Source organism: Martes martes (assembly GCF_963455335.1).
Source record: "Martes martes genome assembly, chromosome: 17".
In the NCBI taxonomy this organism is placed as follows: domain Eukaryota; kingdom Metazoa; phylum Chordata; class Mammalia; order Carnivora; family Mustelidae; genus Martes; species Martes martes.
Window position 1 is genome coordinate 7,440,719 of NC_137905.1, and position 19,156 is coordinate 7,459,874.

At 39.4% G+C, this 19,156-nt stretch overlaps 1 protein-coding gene across 5 annotated transcripts; it reads left to right on the top strand.

The window, feature by feature from the left end:
• Nucleotides 1–141: 141 nt before the first annotated feature.
• On the top strand, nucleotides 142–16,903 carry CMC2 (C-X9-C motif containing 2). 5 transcript variants are annotated; one of them, XM_080828126.1, is made up of 5 exons: nucleotides 167–314; nucleotides 5,438–5,475; nucleotides 7,132–7,244; nucleotides 11,471–11,542; nucleotides 15,412–16,903. In XM_080828126.1, exons 3-5 carry the CDS (start codon nucleotides 7,164–7,166, stop codon nucleotides 15,496–15,498), a joined length of 240 nt encoding a protein of 79 aa, XP_080684252.1. In that variant the 5' UTR covers nucleotides 167–314; nucleotides 5,438–5,475; nucleotides 7,132–7,163; the 3' UTR covers nucleotides 15,499–16,903. The 5 variants fall into 5 exon arrangements, with proteins under 5 accessions (XP_080684251.1, XP_080684252.1, XP_080684249.1 ...); XM_080828123.1 differs by lacking the exon at nucleotides 167–314 and adding an exon at nucleotides 424–542; XM_080828124.1 differs by lacking the exon at nucleotides 167–314 and adding an exon at nucleotides 3,388–3,471.
• Nucleotides 16,904–19,156: the final 2,253 nt, after the last annotated feature.

The following is a 19,156-nucleotide window of genomic DNA, read 5'->3' on the forward strand; positions in this document are numbered from 1 at the left end:
ACAGTTACTCTCAGCCCCATACATCTCGCTTGTTGGTTCGGGTTGCTGTTTTTAGGCTCCGCCGGGCCTCCGGACATTCGCACTCCCTCCCCGACAGCCCCCGGAAATGGGCCCGTCCAGGCCGGGTGGCGCATGCGCCTCAGAGGCCAGGAGCGGCGGGGGCTGGTCAAGCCGTGGTAGGTCAGCTGTGGAGGGCGTGAGAGCCTTCGCCGCCCGGAGGGGGCTCAGCTCCGGCGTCCTGACTGCCGCCTTCTGAATGGGGAGTCTTCGCTGGTGACTGTCGTTTGAGCCCTCCCGTTGTGGCCGCGAGTCCGGTGAGTCTCGGCAGTCCGGGCCGTTCCGAGGAACGCTCTCTTTCCGGCCGCGGTGTCCGGGGAGGCCGGGGGACACGCACCTGCCCCTCCTCCCGTCCCCTGCTGGCGCGCGCCCCGCCGTTCCCACCCGCCGCTCTCCGAGATGGGGACCTGGAAGGTCCGGCCGCTGGTCTTCAGGGTGGTGGTGGCTCTCAGCTCGCCGGCAGTCCACCGCGCGGGGAGCTGGAGGTCTGTCCGGGGCTCTCAGCCCTCAGGCACTTGCTGAGGACGTGCGGGTAGTTTAGAGCATGCTTGGCCCAGACCTTTCACTCTGCTGCAGTCTGTCCCGCCACTCGCGAGTCTAGTGATCCCGGGCGGGCTCCTCCCCTCCCTGAGCCTCGGCTTCCACGCCGGTAAAATGGTCGTAACCCACGGCATCGATGGTGAGAAGGGAAGCCCTTCCCAGCGTTTGGTACGGTGAGCGCTCAAGGAATTGTAGGATTATTATTGTTACCAGCTGGGGGTTTAGCATTTGTTTGTAGACGGTGGGGGCCTTGTTACGGCACATCTCAGCTGCAAAGTTGCCCCCAGTCTGTCTTGCGAAGTAGGAATCCAGTGAGATCCTCATCAGTACACTTTTGAAGGAAAGGAGACATTCAGATCCCTTTCACTGGGTTTAAAAATCACCGTGCTTGTAGGTTCACAGTAGGTGCTAGTAAATCCGAGTTCTGGAAACCTAAAATCTTAAGTGCATAAAAGAAGTTCGCACTGGCAAACTTGTGTTGTGACGCCTCTTGTAACTCCTTTCCATACATACAGGCTTCTGCACGTGCTTAGTTTATTTAAAATGAGCCTTATTTTCGCCTTTTTTTTTTTTTTTAAACTATGTTGAGGTGTGAAGCAATTCTCAGATCTATAATAATCCTAAATTCAAGATTTGGCAAACATTAATTGGGCATTTACTGTTTGTATTTACAAGAATATTCCTTCACTAGCCTGTGTGTTCTTTGGGGTATATGGACTGATTTTATATGGCCTGGTCTGTGTTTGGGAGCACTAATCACTCAAGAGCATATGTTTAGATTTGGTCACTTTGAACCTGCGAATAAAAAGGTAAGGTAGGTAGTATACTCTGCTATGTCTGCTGCCTCTGCTGAATATGGTGCGTAGTTTGACATAGTTGCAGAAATACTATTTTAACTAATTCCAGTGCTTTCTGAGAAGTAGACTTTTAAAAAGATAGGTTTTACAAAGCATTAAGCATTAAGTGTTAAGTTCACAGTTTTTCCTAGAGAACAGCTTCTTCAGACTTTGCACAAGACTTTTCTGGACTTGTTTTTTGTTTGTTTTAAAATGACATCAGAAATTGCAGCGTAGTGTAAATTTCTTTCTGGTGCATACACCAAACAGCAGAATCTTTCGAAAGAAAACCCAAGTGGCATTAAAATAAGAGGTTTCCTCCTTGTGACTAAAGATTTGCTGAAGTGTTATTAGAATGCTTACTGCTTTTTCTCTACCAGAGTTAATGTCTTGGTTACTCTTGGTTTATTTTCTAAAATTGTGCCACCTGGTGGTTGAAATCTGTCTATCATGGAATACTCATTAGGAAAATTTTAGCTCATTGTTGGTAGAATAAGGTGAAGGAGTGATTAAATAAGCCTGTAATTTTTATGCCTTTAGTGAGAGTACCATACTGCTTCTGTTCTCCCAGCTTACCCCCAAATACAAGTTCAGATTGCTTTGCAGAGACCTGTCACCCAGTTACAGAACAATCAGCTTGTCCCGGCTGAACATCTTTTCGAGTTTCAGTGGTTCTTTTGGTATAAATGTGTGCACACTTCATTCAGGCAATAGGTGGAGTTGAAGTGGTGAGGGAGGCATTGTAACTGTGACAAGTTAACCCTTCTGATGTTTTCTAAATGCCAAAGTAAAGGTGGGACTGAAGTTTTGTGTTTAAATGATAACATTTTGAACGGAGTTTATCCCTTTTTCTTATAAAAACACCCATGCATGAGGTCTTAGCACAAATGAATGTTCCCTTCACTTTTGTTCAGCAGCGCGCCTGGTGTTAATTATTTTGTTACTACCCTTTTGGAATTGTTCCGTATATTTTTTGTGGTGACAAGTTTTTTATCCACTGACTGAATTTTATTTTTGGAAATAGGTTAAAATCACTTAGTTATGAACTTAGGCTTGAGAATAAACTTAATGCAATGCAAGAATAGGCTGTGGCATCCATAATTGATGTAGCCAGTCTCCTAGGGGTACATGAGGACAGATAACTGAGAACTTCACATAGCAGCCTGTTTCATTGTTGGACAGCTCCAGGAAGAGGACACCTGCCTTTGTTAATATCCACCCTTTGGTTTCCAGTCCTGTCCTGGGAAGGGCCTTGGAAACACTACTGTAAATTCAGTTCAGGCTTTCCCATCATGTGACAGAGTATTTCAGATATACAAATAATACTTTATAGATGTCACACTCACTGCTCACTGTTTCAGATTCTCCCACATATGTTATCTTAAACCTCAGGACCACCCAGAGACACATTCCAATTTACGGAATTGGAATTCCATAAATTGGAATGTATGAGCTAATTCCAATTTACGGAATGTAAATGTAATGTAATGTAAATGTAATGTAAGAGCTAATTCCAATTTACGGAAGAAGAGACTTAGTCTCAGATTAAGTAACCAAAGTGTTATGACTTTAACTTATGGACCGATAAGTCCACAACTTTTGATTGTAAGTCCATTGTTTGTCTTACTGAACCAGGTTGTTTATCTGTCTCCTCTGATGTGCACTTCCCTAAATTGGCAAATATTCCCAGTTTCATTAATGGCTTCCTGTTTAAACCTAGAGTCAAAGCCATCTTAATCCTGAGCACTCTCTCCAGATATTTACTTTGTCAATATTTGGGACTGGCCGATCAGGACAAACACAGTACTGTTCTTTTTCTTGAGGGAGACAGACAGGATAATATTACATTGACTTCTTTGGAAGATAGGTCTAGAATTATTGTCTGTTGAACTTGTAACCAGCCAGAGGGTCTTTGGGAAATAGTTTTTACTCTCTGTATTTATTTCTTATACAAACTGTCTGTCCTGGTGAGAGATTGCATTGGGTAGTAACTCTACCACTTACTACGTGACCTGGGGCTTAGTTTTACTATGAAAATGTGAGTAATGCATATTTGAACTACGAAAAGGCAATTTCTTATGGTTTCACTGAATTTATAAAGGTACCTACTTGCTACAGTTATGGAAGGATTGTAAGACTTGTGCCTAGTGTGTGGTAAATGTTCAACAAATTGTTTTCAACACTAGTAATGTAGATATATTCTTATGGCTTTGAAGGAATCTTAAAAGAATATGGAATATACATTTAGTTTTCTTCAGTTTGTAAGTTACTTCGAGTTATAATAATGCTGATTAGAAGAGGCTTTTAAAGATGACTACTGGAAGATACCAGCACTCACATCAGTGTGTTCTAAGAGCAGTGCCATCGTTTTATAGCCGTACTTTGTAGATTAACACCCAAGAGTCCGGGAGTACACCTGTGTGTGCACCAATGGTTACAAGAAACCAGAGGACATTGGGTGCCGGGAAGGAGTGTGGGTACAGGGTGAATCGAGGTAAAGAAGAAAAGCATATATCACTAAAAAGATAGGGTGAAGGAAAGAAGGGAATGACTGGTAAAGCAAGGAATTTGTTAGATAAGAAATTTGGCCAGTGTTTAGAACTGTAAGTTAAGTAGTAGCTTAGCTTTTTACCAAGAAGACTAGGAAAAGGAAACCGTATGAAACCCATTTTCTTCTTGGACGTAGTTATGTTGGATAAGTACGTAGAAGGGAAGACGTCTTATTGGTGCCCTGGCTGGGTCTACACTGACATAAACTTTTGAAATAGAGGGAGGAAAAATATACATCGTGATACGTATGCATTTATACTTGTATACCATGTGCAGTATTTATCCCACCAGCCAAGTGTCTTCTAGAGTATTTAATTTACCAATTAACGAGGTCATTTCAGTACATTGTGAGCTCGTTTCCAAACTTTAAAAGTGTACATTTGAGGGTTCGTTGATAGAAATATGCAAAAATTTTTTGTCAGATATATTTACAAAATATAAAGACATTTTCTAGGTGACCAAGCTAGTATACATCTTCCTTCAGAAAAAAGGGAGCCAGAAATCAGATAACCAGATAACTAATAGGTGTAAATGTGATATATTGGTATAATATTAAATGGTTTAAATTGCTAGACTATACGAGATCTTGTTTTTCTGAGGCAAAAAGATTATGTCATTAAAAAGATTTTGTAGTCAGTGGCAGGCAAACCAGACTTGAACTTGGCTGCATTTCCAGTTTCCATTTCAAACACTTAGCTGGCCCCAATGGCCCTGTGTGTGATCTTCAGCTGTGGTATGCTGTGTGTGCGTGTGTGTGCGCGTGTGTCCTTGAGTGGGTCTACTCAGTTGGAAGTCACTCAATGGAATAGTGATCTACTGATATTTTTATAAATTGAGTTCTGCAATAGTAGGAATACTGTAATTCTCTGGAATTAATTTGTTTAGATATTTTTAAGGATTTTACTTGTGAGTAGAAGGTAGATAGGCCATTTGAATTTCTTGAACTTTTTGGTATTAGTTCTATTAAGGTACAATTTACGTATCATAAAATTCACCCATTGTATGTGAGTTCAGTGACTTTAGTGAACTGCAATTGTGCAACTATTACCACAATCCTACTCTAAATCATTTTTATCACGTAGAAATATTACTTTGTGCACAATGGCAAATAATCCTCACTCTCACTTTCAGGCCCAGGGAACCCATCAGCTTTTTTTTCTCTACAATTTTGCCTTTTCTGGACATTGCATATAAATGGAATCATATAGTCTTTTGAATCCGGCTTCTTTCATTTAGCTTGGTGCTTTTGAGGTTCCTCCATGTTGGTGCCTTATCAGTGCATTCCTTTTCCTCTCCAAGTAGTATTCCATTGTCTAGATACACCATATTTGTGTGTCCAATTACCAGGTTATTGGATATTTGGATAGTTTCCACTATTGGTTATAATGAATAATGCTGTGAATATTCATATACATGTCTTTGTGTGCCTATGTGTTCTCATTTCTTTTGGGTAGATTCTTAAGAGTGCAGTTTCCGTGGTCCGGGTCGTTTGGTAAGTTTGTGTTTAAGTCCTTTAAGACACTGCCAAATTGCTTTCCTAAGTGTGTACTATTTTATGTTTCCACTAGCAATGCAATGAGGCCTGTTTTCTCTGCATCCTAACTAATGCTTGTTATTGTCTGACTTGTTGATTATAGCTTTTCCGGCAGATGTGTAGTTACCATCTCATTGTGGTTTTAGTTTGCCTTTCCCTGTGACTAATGGTGTTTAGCATTTTTTCATGTGCTTAATTAACCATTCCTGTATCATCTGTGAAGTATTTATTCAAATCTTTTGGCTGTTTTTGGGTCCATTTTAAATGTTGGGTTGTTTGTAAGCATTCTTTATATATTTTAGATAACAAATCCTTTTTCATATATGATTTGCAAATATTTTCTCCTAGTCTGTAACTTGTAGTTTATTTATTTTTTAGAGCAGTTTTAGGTTCACAGCAAAACTGAACAGAAAGTACAGAGATCCCGCTTGCCCCCTGCCCTACACATGCACAGCCTTCCCCACTGTCAGTATCCCCCACCAGAGTCATGTTTTTACAATTGATGAACCTGCACTGACGTGTCATTATCACCCAAAGTGTGGCTTGTCTTTTTTTTTTCTTTTTTTTAAATTTATATATGTTATGGAATGCTCACCACAATAAATCTATTACAATATTACTGATTACATTCCCTATGCTGTGTTTTTCATCCCTGTGTCTTTTCATTTTCTTAATAATGTATTTTGAAGTGAGAAAGTTTTTTAAGTTTGGTAAGATTGTACCAATTTTTTTCTTTTATGAATTGTGCTTTTGACCTATCTAAAGAACTCTTTGCCCAACTCAGGTCATTATTTTCTCTTAGGTTTTCTTCTTGCAACTTGTAGAAGATTAAAAGAATTAATTGTTTTGGTTTTTTTTTTTTTTTTTTTGGTAATGTTTTCCAAGTTTAAAAAAGTAGGTTAAAGGAAGGAATAGGTAAATAGTGCTACATAACTGTGGCAGACACTTCAAAATAATGTTTTTCCTTTGACGTTGGCTGCTGATTTTCTACTTTGTGATAAATTTAATTTCTTGAATTCAGCTTCTTCCTTTCATTGTAATAATTGCATTTTATGGCTATCTCTGCTAAACTGAAAAACTTTTTTCCCATCTGGTTTTTGTTTCTCTTCATTGTCTAGTTGCATTTTTCTCAGCCAGATGTTAGGAATAAGAAAGCAGTCCATATGAACTGACATTAATGTGAGATTGGCTAATGAGGGTTTAGCCCTCTCCCTCAGGAATATGCATTTTAAAAGGATTAATAAACCAATTTTCTTATTTTATAGAATTTCATCTGAACAAAAGGAGTTGTAGTTAGTTTCAGGTATGTGGGGAAAATAATTGAGATCAGGCTTGTTAATATAGGCTAGTTGTTTCTACTGGAGCACTTATTTCCAGGATTGGGTCTCTTGAGGACTTCTGCTTTTTTCTGAACCTGCAGGTTCTCCAAACAACACCTGATGGCTTGCTGAATCTGTGAAATTGTTGGATAAGGAAGCTGAGGCTCAGGTTTAATAATTTGCCAGAGGTCAACATTGTTTTCTGATAAAGTTCACTGCACGTTTTTACTGAAATAGTTTTAGGTCGCATTAACAAATACAGTCACACATATTCAAGACACTCTTGTATCCACAGGTTGCTCTGCTGTGCTCCGTCACCTCCTAAAGATGCATCCTGACTTATCTCCACACTTGCACACTGAAGAATGCAACGTCTTGATTAACTTACTTAAGGAATGTCACAAAAATGTAAGAGTTCAGAAAAATGACCATAAAGCAAAAATGAAACTTAAGTACAACACACTGATATAAAATGTTATCCCCACTAATGGAAAGGCATGGTAATATAGTGGATCTTAGTTTACCAAAGATTAGTACCTGATGCTTGTGATTTTCAAGGCACCATCTCCTTTCATGATTAGTAAAAATCAAGCATGGTGGTTCATTAGGGAACTTTTGAAATAATATATAATAGTTAGAATCCATGTTCTTACCATAAAATACTGTTTGTTTGTTTGTTTGTTTTTGTATTATGGGCACTAGAACAGTTATGTTAAATTCTGACTCTTCTGATCATAATGGAATTATTTTAAGATTTTTCTAAGATTTTCCTTGATGTCTGCCATTCTGTGTTTAAAGGAGATTGAATCATTTTTTATAATAGATGTTAGCTAGATTTAAATTATGATTGGCCTAATTTGGCAGATTTGCTCACTTGTTAGTGGAATGGGAGTAAAATTCTGTGGTTTAAACCAAAAATAGAAAGGAAGTCCATTTTTGGAAATCATTAAATGAAGCTGATATTTTTACAGATGTTAACTATTTAGCTTTTTTCATATACTTGATATGTGAGACGGTTATAAGGAGAATGTTTTTCTTTAACTTTTCATGATCTGTTATTTTCCTCATGATATTCATAAACTGTAGATATATCAAATTATAATAATATCATTTAAATGAGTGAAATTTGAAGACTTATGGTAAAGTAATGAGTAATACCTATGACCTTTGAAGTTGGATATTTTTGTTGGTTCGAAGAATGTTGTTGTTTGACTGTATACTTTAGGCAGATTCTTTTCAGCATACATCTAGATCAAGAATTGATACTGTCTTTTTAACCTTAATCATTATATGGGTGTGCAGTAGTGTCTCATTTGATTTTAGATTTACTCCCCTGATGGCTAGTTTTTGAGCATCTTTTCATGTGCTTATTGGCCATTCATATAAAGTCTTTCGCCCATATTTTATTTTTTTATTTAAATTTTATCTATTATTTTTTCTCTTTTGCCAATGTTTTAAAATTGGGTTGTTTGCTTTATTATTTAATTTTAAGAATTTTTTTTTTCATTCGACATGTAAGTCTTTTGATGAGTGTATTGTGAATATGTTCTCCTAGTCTGTGGCATCCTTTTTCATTTTCTTAAGGTTGTGTTTCAAAGAGCAGTTTTTAAGTTTGATGAGGTCTAATAACCAGGTTTTTTTTTCTCTTACGGTTTGTGGGTATGTGGGAAGGTTTTTTTGTTTTTGTTTTTGTTTTTTGTTTTTTGCCTTTTAAAGATCTTTGTATGTTTCCTGGTCATGGAGATTTCCTCCTGGAAGTTGTAGAGTTTTAACTTCTACGTCTAGGGCTGTGATTCATTTCAGGTTAATTTTTGTGTATCGTGTGGGGTATGAGCCAGTATTTCTTTCTCTATGGATATTGTTGTTCCAGCACCATTGGTTGCAGAGACCATCCTTTCTGTACTGAATTATCGTGCTATCTTGGTCAAAAATCGATTGACCATATGTGGCTGGGTCTATTTCTGGGCTCTGTAGTCTCGTCTACTGATTTATGTGTCTATTCTTAACACCGGTTAATTCCGGTGTTATCTTACTGGGGCCACCCTGGCCCCCTGACTGTTTTGTCCTCTTCTCTGTCCCCTTTCACTTGACTGGAGTGATGTTCAAATGTAAGCTGAATTGTTGTTTCCCTCTAATGGCTCCCTTTGCCTGCAAGTTTTCAAATCTGAATTTCTTATTTTGTGTTGTTTCAGGGCCTTCATGGACTTGTCCCCTACTTACCGCACGGGCCTTATCACCCTCCTGCACCTCTTCTGCTTGCTCCTGTGTGCAATTGTGCGGCAACACACTTCCCTCTTCTAAGCCTTTGTGCTTGCTTTCTCCTTGCTGGTCTCAGAGCCCTTCCCACTGGCTCACTTTCCTGTGTGCTAGACCAGATTTCCTCATCCTTCAGGTTTGCTTCGGCGTCACTTGTTACTTCCTCTTCCTTTTCTCCTTTCCTGGCCTGCATTCTCTTAGTGTAGTCACTCTGTACTCCAGTAACTCCACACGTCACATAGTTCCTACTTAAAGATAGTTTTCACACTTTTGGTCTCATGACTCCTTTACACTTCATTAAAGATCCCAAATAACTTTCATGTATGTGGGCTATAGCTACTAATATTCACTGAATTAGAAATTAAAACTGAGGAATTAATAATATAAGTTTATATACAAATATAATAATAAATCCAATATATGTTAATGTAGTAAGTTTTCATAAAAAATCTTATTTTCCAAAACAGAATGAAAAGAATGGCATTAGTTTTGCATTTTTGTAGTTCTCTCATACCTGGCTTAATAGAATATAGCCAGATCCTCCTATCTGCTTTATGTTCAGTCTTTGGTGATATTGCCCTTTGTGCAGCCTCTGGAAAATTCCACAGTACCCTTGTGAGAAAATGGAAATGAACAAAACAAATAAGATCTATGATTTTCAGGATAATAGTTTTTATCGTGTACATGCCTGGAAAGGTCTTGGGAACTGGTGGGTGTCCTTGGACTACACTTGGAAAACTACTGCCTTATAGCAATCACTTTGTTAGCTGGCTCTTCCCTCTGACCATGTACTGAGAGTAGGGTCCAGGTGCACCTTCCTCATTGCTATATCCCTGGTGCTTGGGACATTGTCTTCAAGATATCAATTGATTGATTCATTTATTCAATCAATTGCTCAGTTAGTTTGGTTCTCTAGACATAGACATCGCACACTAGAGGCTTATGCCATGTGTGTACAAGAGAAATGTAGACCCCAGGCATTTCATAAACCAATTCCAATGGAGCACTTTGGGTTTGTTTTTCATGTAATGTCACAAGAGTATAATTCTTCTTTGGGTTTAAGTGTTGGGAAAGGAAAAAAAAGAGCTTCTGTCTTGGATTTAAAAATAAGATGTCTGTTTATGGATGATATGAGTCAATGTAAACCAAACTATGAAATACTGCCTTACATTCTGAAAGTCTAATCCTTTCTGTTCTGCTTCACCAGAAGGTGTGTGAAAATGCATGGTTCCTGTTCATTTGTTGCCAAGGAAATAGTTTAGGAAAAATACATAGGAAATAGTTATTCTGAAAAGGTCCTTAGGGGACCAGTAGGAGATCTTAGTTTACCTTAAATGCTTGCCTTAAAAAAATGACCATTTTTCCACTGTGGACCAGAAAAGGACATTTACAGTGGCAGGGAAAGAAAGGATTAGCATGAGGCACAGCTTATTAATTACGTGTTGTCTGGTTTCCATGAAAGCCTTAATTAGAAAGAAAAGGAAAAGGTGCTTATTATTACAAGTTCAGCACTTGTGGCATGTCATTATAGGACATCACCATGCTGTCTTACCCATTCCTTAAAAATGGTGATATGCAAACACACTAATTATAGCCCGACTAAAATTCGTGTTCTTGACTTCATTCTTCATCTTAATCTGCTTCAGAGCATTCATACTTTTTGCTGTGATAATTGTCATAGGCCTTGAAATCACTAGGAGATTTTTATTTTTCTTGGCAAAGAAAGCAGACTTTGAACTTTAGATCTAGGTTTTCTTACATTTTGGATTAGTGGCTTACTTACGTGGCCCATATAGGCCATTTAGTAATGGTGTTATGTGTTTCTGATATATTTTGATGACATTTTGGATGGAGGCAAATAAGAAAATTAGTGTTTGCCCCAAGCATTTATTGGGTAATTCTTCAAAGGGACAGAATGTTTGCTAGTGAAGAAGTCACTGGTCATGTTAATATGGCCACCCCACACTTTGACATCGCTTCCTGTGATAGATGATGGTTGTGCTGTGATTTTCACCTGCCCTTAAAGAAAAGGGTATTAGAAAACAGAATTGTTTATATTCTGTCGTTGTGAGGTTTGGGTTGGTTAATAGACTTCCATTTTATCAAGGAAAGATCTTTTTAGTTTTCATTTCTATCTATAGAGCATTTATACCTTCTTTTAAGAAGGCCAGGATAAGTCCGTTTATTTGTATGTTTTATACCTGTGATTTAACTCTTTGCTTATTAACAAGGTGGTGACACATTAAATCCATTTCTGTAAATAAAGTATTTATTTCCAAAATACTCCATTTATTTCTGGAATAAGTATTTAAATTCTATGTGCCAGAGACCTTAGTATATTACGGGATGAAATATTTTACCCCTCTTCTTCCTTTTAGCACAGCATTCTGAAATTTTTTGGTCATTGCAATGATCTCGATCGGGAGATGAGAAAATGCTTGAAGAATGAGGTAAGAAAAGTGTTAGAGGATGAAAGTGGTTGAACAGTAGAATAGAACCTTTCTGAGCAATATTTAGAATACCCCCATTACTAATTTTTATTCCAAATTTTAGTATAACAGAATTGACACCTTATATGTATGTCCTCTCCTAAAACCAAGTGGAGAAATGAAAGACATTACTTTTTTTTTCTCCATGCACACAAATGAAAACAGTTTCCTTATTATAATCACTGTAACTCCTCTGGATGAATTGTAAGGGCTAGGAAACTGAGTTTGTGTAGTAGAAAGACTTTGGTAAATCAGCTCTTAGCTATAGCAGGTAACTAACACTTTCTGGGCCTCTGTTTCCTCATAGAACATGGTGGACCTGGACTTGGGCTTCTTACTGGTCTAAAATTATGAATTTCTTCATAACCATGGCATGTACGAGCCATGCGGATCTAGTTTGACTTGATTGGAAAGACTCATTTCCTGGACCCGGTTTAAGGCCATGACTTCGACTTGGGCATATAGCAGAGTGCTTTTGAAAAGAAATTTAACTCCATTTCTGTTCTGTTCATCAGTTTTATGTCTCAAACCTTTAAAAATCTATACTAAAAACCGGCCTTCCTGTTTTCTTTCCTTTTCTGTATTTTTGAATTTTTTTCCTATTGGCCTCATATTGAAAGGTATTAGTTATAATATTTGAAGCTGTGCAGCAATTATCTATCTTCACCTTTTGTATTTTTAAATCAAGCTTTTTTCCCCCCCTCCATTCCCAGAATCCTTTTCCAATGTCTTTACCGTTTGAAGAACTTTCTAGAGTTCTGAATTCAGGGTTGTAATTTTCTTTGCACAAATGTGTACATAAAAAAGTTTTTTTTTTTTTAAGATTTTATTTATTTATTTATTTGACAGAGATCACAAGCAGGCAGAGAGGCAGGCAGAGAGAGAGAGATGAAGAAGCAGGCTCCCCACTGAGCAGAGAGCCGGATGTGGGACTCGATCCTAGGACTCTGGGATCATGACCTGAGCGAAGGCAGAGGCTTTAACCCACTGAGCCACCCAGGCGCCCCATATAGAAGTGTTTTAAATTGATTTTTAAAGAGTTTTTCTTCATATTTACATGTAAAACTAGTTTGAATGAAAACTGAGCCTAGGGCTTTGTTCCCCTTTTAACAGAGGATGAGAAAATGAAGCCCACACTACTTTATTCAGTATAAATGTTTATTTCTCACATGCTTTCAGTTGTGTTAGATTGCTTTTTTCCTAAGCTTAGATTTTTTTTTCTTCTTACAGTTTGCTAATTTTTGCCATTGGTTTGGTGATTAGATCTTGATTCAGAATTTTCTTCCCAGGTGGTCCTGAGCTGTTAGCAACTGTTTGGTAGAATGCTGTATATCTTTTTCTTACTTTGAGTTTGTTTTCATATAAATTTTGGATTTTCTCCTTGACGTATTTTCTAAGTCCTCAGTGTGGTTTTTATGTGACTTTATTACCTGATTTATAGATGTTTTTGTCTGCTCTTTCCTCCTCTGGTCCTCTGAACCTGTGCTCACGTATTTCCTCTCTGCCTTTAATGCTTTCTAGTTGACCATTTCCTGCCTCTTATGCGCTCCTCTAACCATCCCCTTCACGCGCCATTTGAGTACTTCATTCCTTGGCGCTTTCAATGAAAGAAAGGGTCTGGCCAGTTCCCTTATTAGCCTCTCTTTGCTGCTGTGTCGCTGCTTTTGTTCTTTCTGTGGAAATAATCACTAATCTTATTTCGTCCCTTTTAATTTTCCGATTCAGTTTGGTTTGGTTTTGTTGTTCAGTGAAGTTTTGTGAATAACATCATATTCATCCTTTTTTTTTCTTCTTTTATTCAAAGGCCATCTGGACTCCCTTTGAGAATATCTTAACATACATTTTAACAGAGATTTTATTTTAATTTGCTCTTTAACTTATTTTTTTTTTGTCTGCCTCTAACGTATCATCTTCTGAAGATTTACTCTTAAGACCCTCCTCCCAGCCTGATTACTGGAGGCAGTCTGGTATATGTGATTCAAGATTGATACCAAATATTTTTCTCAGAGTAGGTATCCCATTACGTTCTAGAACAGTGCCTTTAAAAAAAAAATGGTTTTTAAAATGACGAATGCCCTTTCCCCCAACAATCTTAAGAGGAAAATTAATGAGTGACAGATAAAAGGAATGATTTTGGTTAAAGGGACCTGGTGTTTCATCTGCAATTTGAAGTGGCCCTTTGATGAAGAAGAAAAAAAAAAGTTTGAAAACTATCATTCCAGAGGCTGTTAGAACTCTTCAGTCAAAACTTTAGATCTAGAAATCTTTTTTTTTTTTTAGTTATTTTTAAAGATTTTATTTATTTGCCAGAGAGAGGGAGAGAGTACACACAAGCAGGCAGAGAGGCAGGCAGAGGTAGCGAGAGAAGCAGGCTCCCTGCCGAGCAAGGAACCCGATGTGGGACTCCATCCCAGGACCCTGGGATCATGACCTGAGCCGAAGGCAGCGGCTTAACCAACTGAGCCACCCAGGCGTCCCTAGATCTAGAAATCTTCTTAGAGATGATCTAGCTTAGCCCCCCTTATTTGAGGTTATGAGACCCGAAGATGCAGTAAATATGAACCTTCCCAGCATTGCCTCAGGTGTCCAGGCAGGGGACCCAGTCAAGTTCCTGCTTAGTTCTCTGTCACTGATTTTCATTTCTGCGGCCTTTTCCCATATATCTGGCTCCTAAAAGATTTTGATGTCTAGCTGTTCACATATACTTAGTTCTTTCAACTTGAATTTACTTTTTTTTTTCCTTTTTCCATAGGGACCCTATGGAAAAAGGAAAAAAAAACCTGATTCCTTCATTCACCTTTAAAATATGTCTGTCGATGTATATAAGTCTGTACGTATATCCATACAAAAGCACTTATATTCACGTTTCTCTGCTTTAAACAAGTGCTTTTTCTAAGTGCCAGGCTGTGTATTTCCTGTTACTTATAACCTTCTGGCCAGATCCAAATACAAGGCTGAAAACCTCCAAGGTGAAAACTGCACTTAGATCCAACCGGCTGCAGAAATGTAGGATTTGGAGAGAATCCTGTTTGATGGCTATTCATAATGAAAAAATCCTGGGAAGTTCAGCTGAATATAGATTTCCATGTAAAGTAATAGGGTAATGTGGTTGCCAAGGGCCGATTACTCTTGATAATATTTATATTAGAAATAAAATGTGTAGGTCATAAGAGCTAGTAGGTCCTCTGTAGTCCACATCTGTCAGACTGCATGGAGCATTGTATTTAATTCTGGTTGTGATAGTTTTTATAAGGGATATTGATATTAAAGCACCTTATAAATGGTACGTGGTAGCTATTAGAAGGCAGAAGCCATGTTCTGTGGTCCTTTGTAGAAACCAGCAATGCTCGGCCTAAAAACAGAGGTAGTTAGTGGGTTTTCTGTAATCAGATATTTGCATGAAGAAATGGAGGGCAGTAGGAGAATTTACAGGGAAACACTTACTGGTTCAACATTAAAAAAACCTTTGGAACAAGTAGAAGTGTCCAACAAACAGCTCAGGTAGTGAACGGCTCATAACTAGAAGAGTTCAAGCAGAGATTAGATGACTTTGATAGATTGTGAGTTCCTGCAGAACAGGGATAAAACTCACTCATCTTAAATATTTACTGAATTCGTATTTTGGGAGAAATTAATTCAGTAAATATTTGTACACCTGTTAGGATGTAGGTGCTGTACTGTGTTTGCAGTTTCAGATTCAGTGAAATAGACAAATGAGAATTTTATCAGCAAAAACTATTTTGCAAATATTTTAAAATATTTAACTCAGCTGATACTAATGGTAATATAATCTGCTGTCTCTTTTCTCCCCCCTTCCTTTTATTTTCCAGTACATGGAAAAGAGGACCAAGAGCAGGGAGCATGGCAATGCGATGAGAAAAAGACTTTTTAATCCCGCAGAGGAATCTGAAAAATAAATTAGAGGCATACCTCGTTTTATTGTACTTCGTTTTATTGAGCTTCGCAGATAATGCATTTTTTCAAATTGAAGGTTTGTGGCAACCCTGCGTTGAGCAAGTCTATTTGCGCGTTTTCCAACAGCATTTGTCACCTTGTGTCTCTGTATCACATTTTGGTAATTCTCACAGTATTTCAAACTTTATAATTACTATCATATTTCTTATGGTGATCTGTGATGTTACTATTGTAATCGTTTTGGAGTGCCACAAGCGTGCCCATATAAGACCGTGAACTTAATCAATGTTGTATGTATTCTGACTGCTTACCAACCAGCCGTTCCCTCATCTCTCCCTGTCCTTGGGCCTCCTTATCCCCTGAGACTCAACATATTGAAATTAGGCCAGTTAGTAATCCTATGATGATGGCCTCTTTGTTCAAGTAAAAGGAAGAGTCCGCCATCTCTCACTCTCAGTCTGAAGCTCGACGTGGTTAAGCTCGGTGAGAAAGGCACGTTGAAAGCTGAGATAGGCTGGAGCCAGGCCTCTTGCACCAGTCAGCGAAGTTGTGAAGACAAAGGGAAAGTTCTTGAAGGAAATTACAAGTGCTACTCTGGTGAACACACACAAACGTTAAGAAAGCGAAATAGCCTCGTTTCAGTGTTGTGGACAGAAGATCAAACATCCCCTTAAGCCAAAGCTTAATCCAGAGCAAAGCCCTAACTCTTCAGTTCTGTGAGGGTTAACAGGTGAGGAAGCTGCGGAAGAAAAGTTTGAAAACATTGGTTTGTGAGGTTTAAAGGAAAGAAGCCATCCCTAGGACCTACAAGTGCATGGTGAAGCAGCAAGGGCTGGTGTAGAAGCTGCAGCAACGTTGAGGCAAGACCTTCCACCAGCAAAGGATTATGACTTGCTGAAAGCTCAGATGGTACGGTTAGCACTTTTTAGCAATAAAGTATTTTTTAAGTAAGGCATGTATGTTGTTCTTTAGACATAATGCTATTGTACACTTAATAAACTACAATACTATATAAGCATAACTTTTATATGTGTTGGGAAGCCAAAGAATTCATTTGACTTGTTCTGCTGTGATACTTGCTTTATTTTGGTGGTCTGGAACGAAATCTGTGGTATCTCTGAGGTTTGCCTGTGTCCTTTCTCTGGATGCCGTGGCTGAGAGAAGACCTAAAGACTCTTGGTCTTACCTCCAAGAATCTTACCTCATTTGGTCTCCAGAATCCTTTGAATGGAAAGTGACCCACGGAGAAAGACGGAAACCCTGATTCTGAATATTTGTTGGGTGGAACCTTAGATACGCTCTCTCATCTGCCAACATACCTGACTTCCAACACATTTCTTCCCTTTGCCAGCAGTCAGTTAATATTTGTGTAACTTTCTCCTTCAGTAAAATAATTGACTTTAATTATATTTTCTCTGTTCTCTTAGACTTTCCTAGAATTAGGGCAAAATGGTCCCATTAGACTTTGCTTTTTGACAATGTGGTGATTCTGGATCTTTAAACATTGAAGACAGAAGTTGGGCAAAAAGAGTTTGGAGAAGTCCTAGCTATGTTAATGATATGCAAATGACCCAACTTTATTGTTCCCAGACTCATTTCCAGCAGGCACCCGCACCCCTCCCCCCAGTGCTCTTTTCTGCTAGGTGTTTCTGAAACCAGTGACAATCTGGAAGTCAGCAACTTCCCTCCACAGCCACAGCAGGGACTTGATCTTCTTGTCAGATGAGGTGTCAACAGTCTGTGAGCTGTGAGCTCCTTCTAGTGAATTCTGTGTGTATGTCCAGAATGAGGCCTTGCTGACGTCGGTGTTTAATAAGCGACTTCCCCATCATCAGCGGTGTTCAAGAGGCTGGACATTCACTTAGCAGGTGGTTACACAGGATAACAGGCATTCGGTGAAGGGATGAAGGAAGAAATAGAATTAATTCTGAGGGCCTTTACGAGACTGAGATTCATACATATTTATTTACTTAGCCCCTTTCTCCATGTCAGTATAGTTCAGAAATGAGACATTTGCCTTTAGAAGTTTATAGTAAACTGACGAGTTGACTATTACAGTAGTGTTGTAGCCCCATGATGAGGTAGCTATCATGGGAAACACAGAAAGGGCATCCATGCCTGGCCTTCAGGAAGAAGGAGCCATTCTAGGAAAGCTACTTTAGCAAGGGAACCTTTGACAGACAGTGAAATGAGAATACATTCTGGGGAGCTTCAAAGTTGTTTAGCATAACTGGAATGTGAGGGCTGATGGTGGAGCAAGATAAGAAATGGCTTTGTGGGGCCCCTGGGTGGCTCAGTGGGTTAAAGCCTCTGCCTTCTGCTCAGGTCATGATCCCGGGGTCCTGGGATTGAGCCCCACATTGGGCTCTCTGCTTAGCAGGGAGTCTGCTTCCCCCTCTCTCTGCCTGCATCTCTGCCTACTTGTGATTTCTGTCAAATAAATAAATAAATAAAATTTAAAAAGAAAAAAGAAATGGCTTTGAATTCAGTTGGAATTTTTCCTTTTTTTTTTTTTTTTAAAGATTTTATTTATTTATTTGACAGAGATCACAAGCAGGGGGAGCAACAGAGAGAGAGGCGGAAGCAGGCTCCCTGCTGAGCAGAGAGCCAGATGTGGGGCTTAATCCCAGGACCCTGGGATCATAACCTGAGCCGAAGGCAGAGTTTTAACCCACTGAGTCACCTAGGCGTCCCCAGTTGGAGTTTTACTTCAATGCTGTTGTGACCAGTTGCAGATTTAATACGGTGATTAGGGATTTGTGGAGGGCTCTTAGTTGGAAGGGTGATATGTTTTGATTTGTATTTTAGTAAGATTTTTCTGGTTATAGTTTGGGGGATAGATTGGAGAAGGGAAATTACACCCAGGGAGTCCCATTCGATTTTTGCCCTAACTTAGGTGGTAAATGAAGGCCTGAAACAGAGGAATGGCTTGAGATCCAGAGGAGTGGCTAGATTTGTGGGGAATTTGGACACAATCAGCATGGCTGATAGGAGGTCTCAGGCCCCTGTGTCTGCATGCTTTTGGGGCCCTGCCCCGATTGGGAGGGGGTGTAGCAGAGGGGCGGGGTAAAGTGCTGCGTTTGAGGTGTGTGCGGAAGACCCTGGGTGGAGGTGGCTTTCCAGCTTGTGAGGATGCAGATCTAGAACGTAGTAGCCTGGATGAGAACGGAGTTGGGAGACAGCAGCTTGCATGTGGCTGCAGCACCCTGTGGGCCAGTGTTGACAGTGCGCCACCAGAGGTGTTTTATAGAGCAGGATGAAGCTTTGGGATCACTTGATTTTTTAAAATGCCACATTTTGGTGGAACATGTGGACAGTCTGTAAGTTTTATTGACTTTGCACCCTCCGCCCCCCAGCAGTATCGATAACTGACAGTTGGGTGGGTCTTCTATGTATTTACATCACGGTTTCAGGACAAGAGAAGGAGCCCCATATGTGGAGAAGGATGAGGCATAGAGGGAAGAGGGTAAACCGCAGAGAATGGGGCCATGGAGTTCCAAGAGGCTTCTGGAGGAGGGAGTGTCACTGGATCAAATAAGGACTGAGGCGCCCTTTGAGGCTTTGGTACTTCTGTCATCCCTGACCTGAGAGCCGCTTTCTGCGGTGAGGAGTGGGAGGGAGCTTACGGGTAGCTGGGGGACACAAGTGTATTTGGAAAGG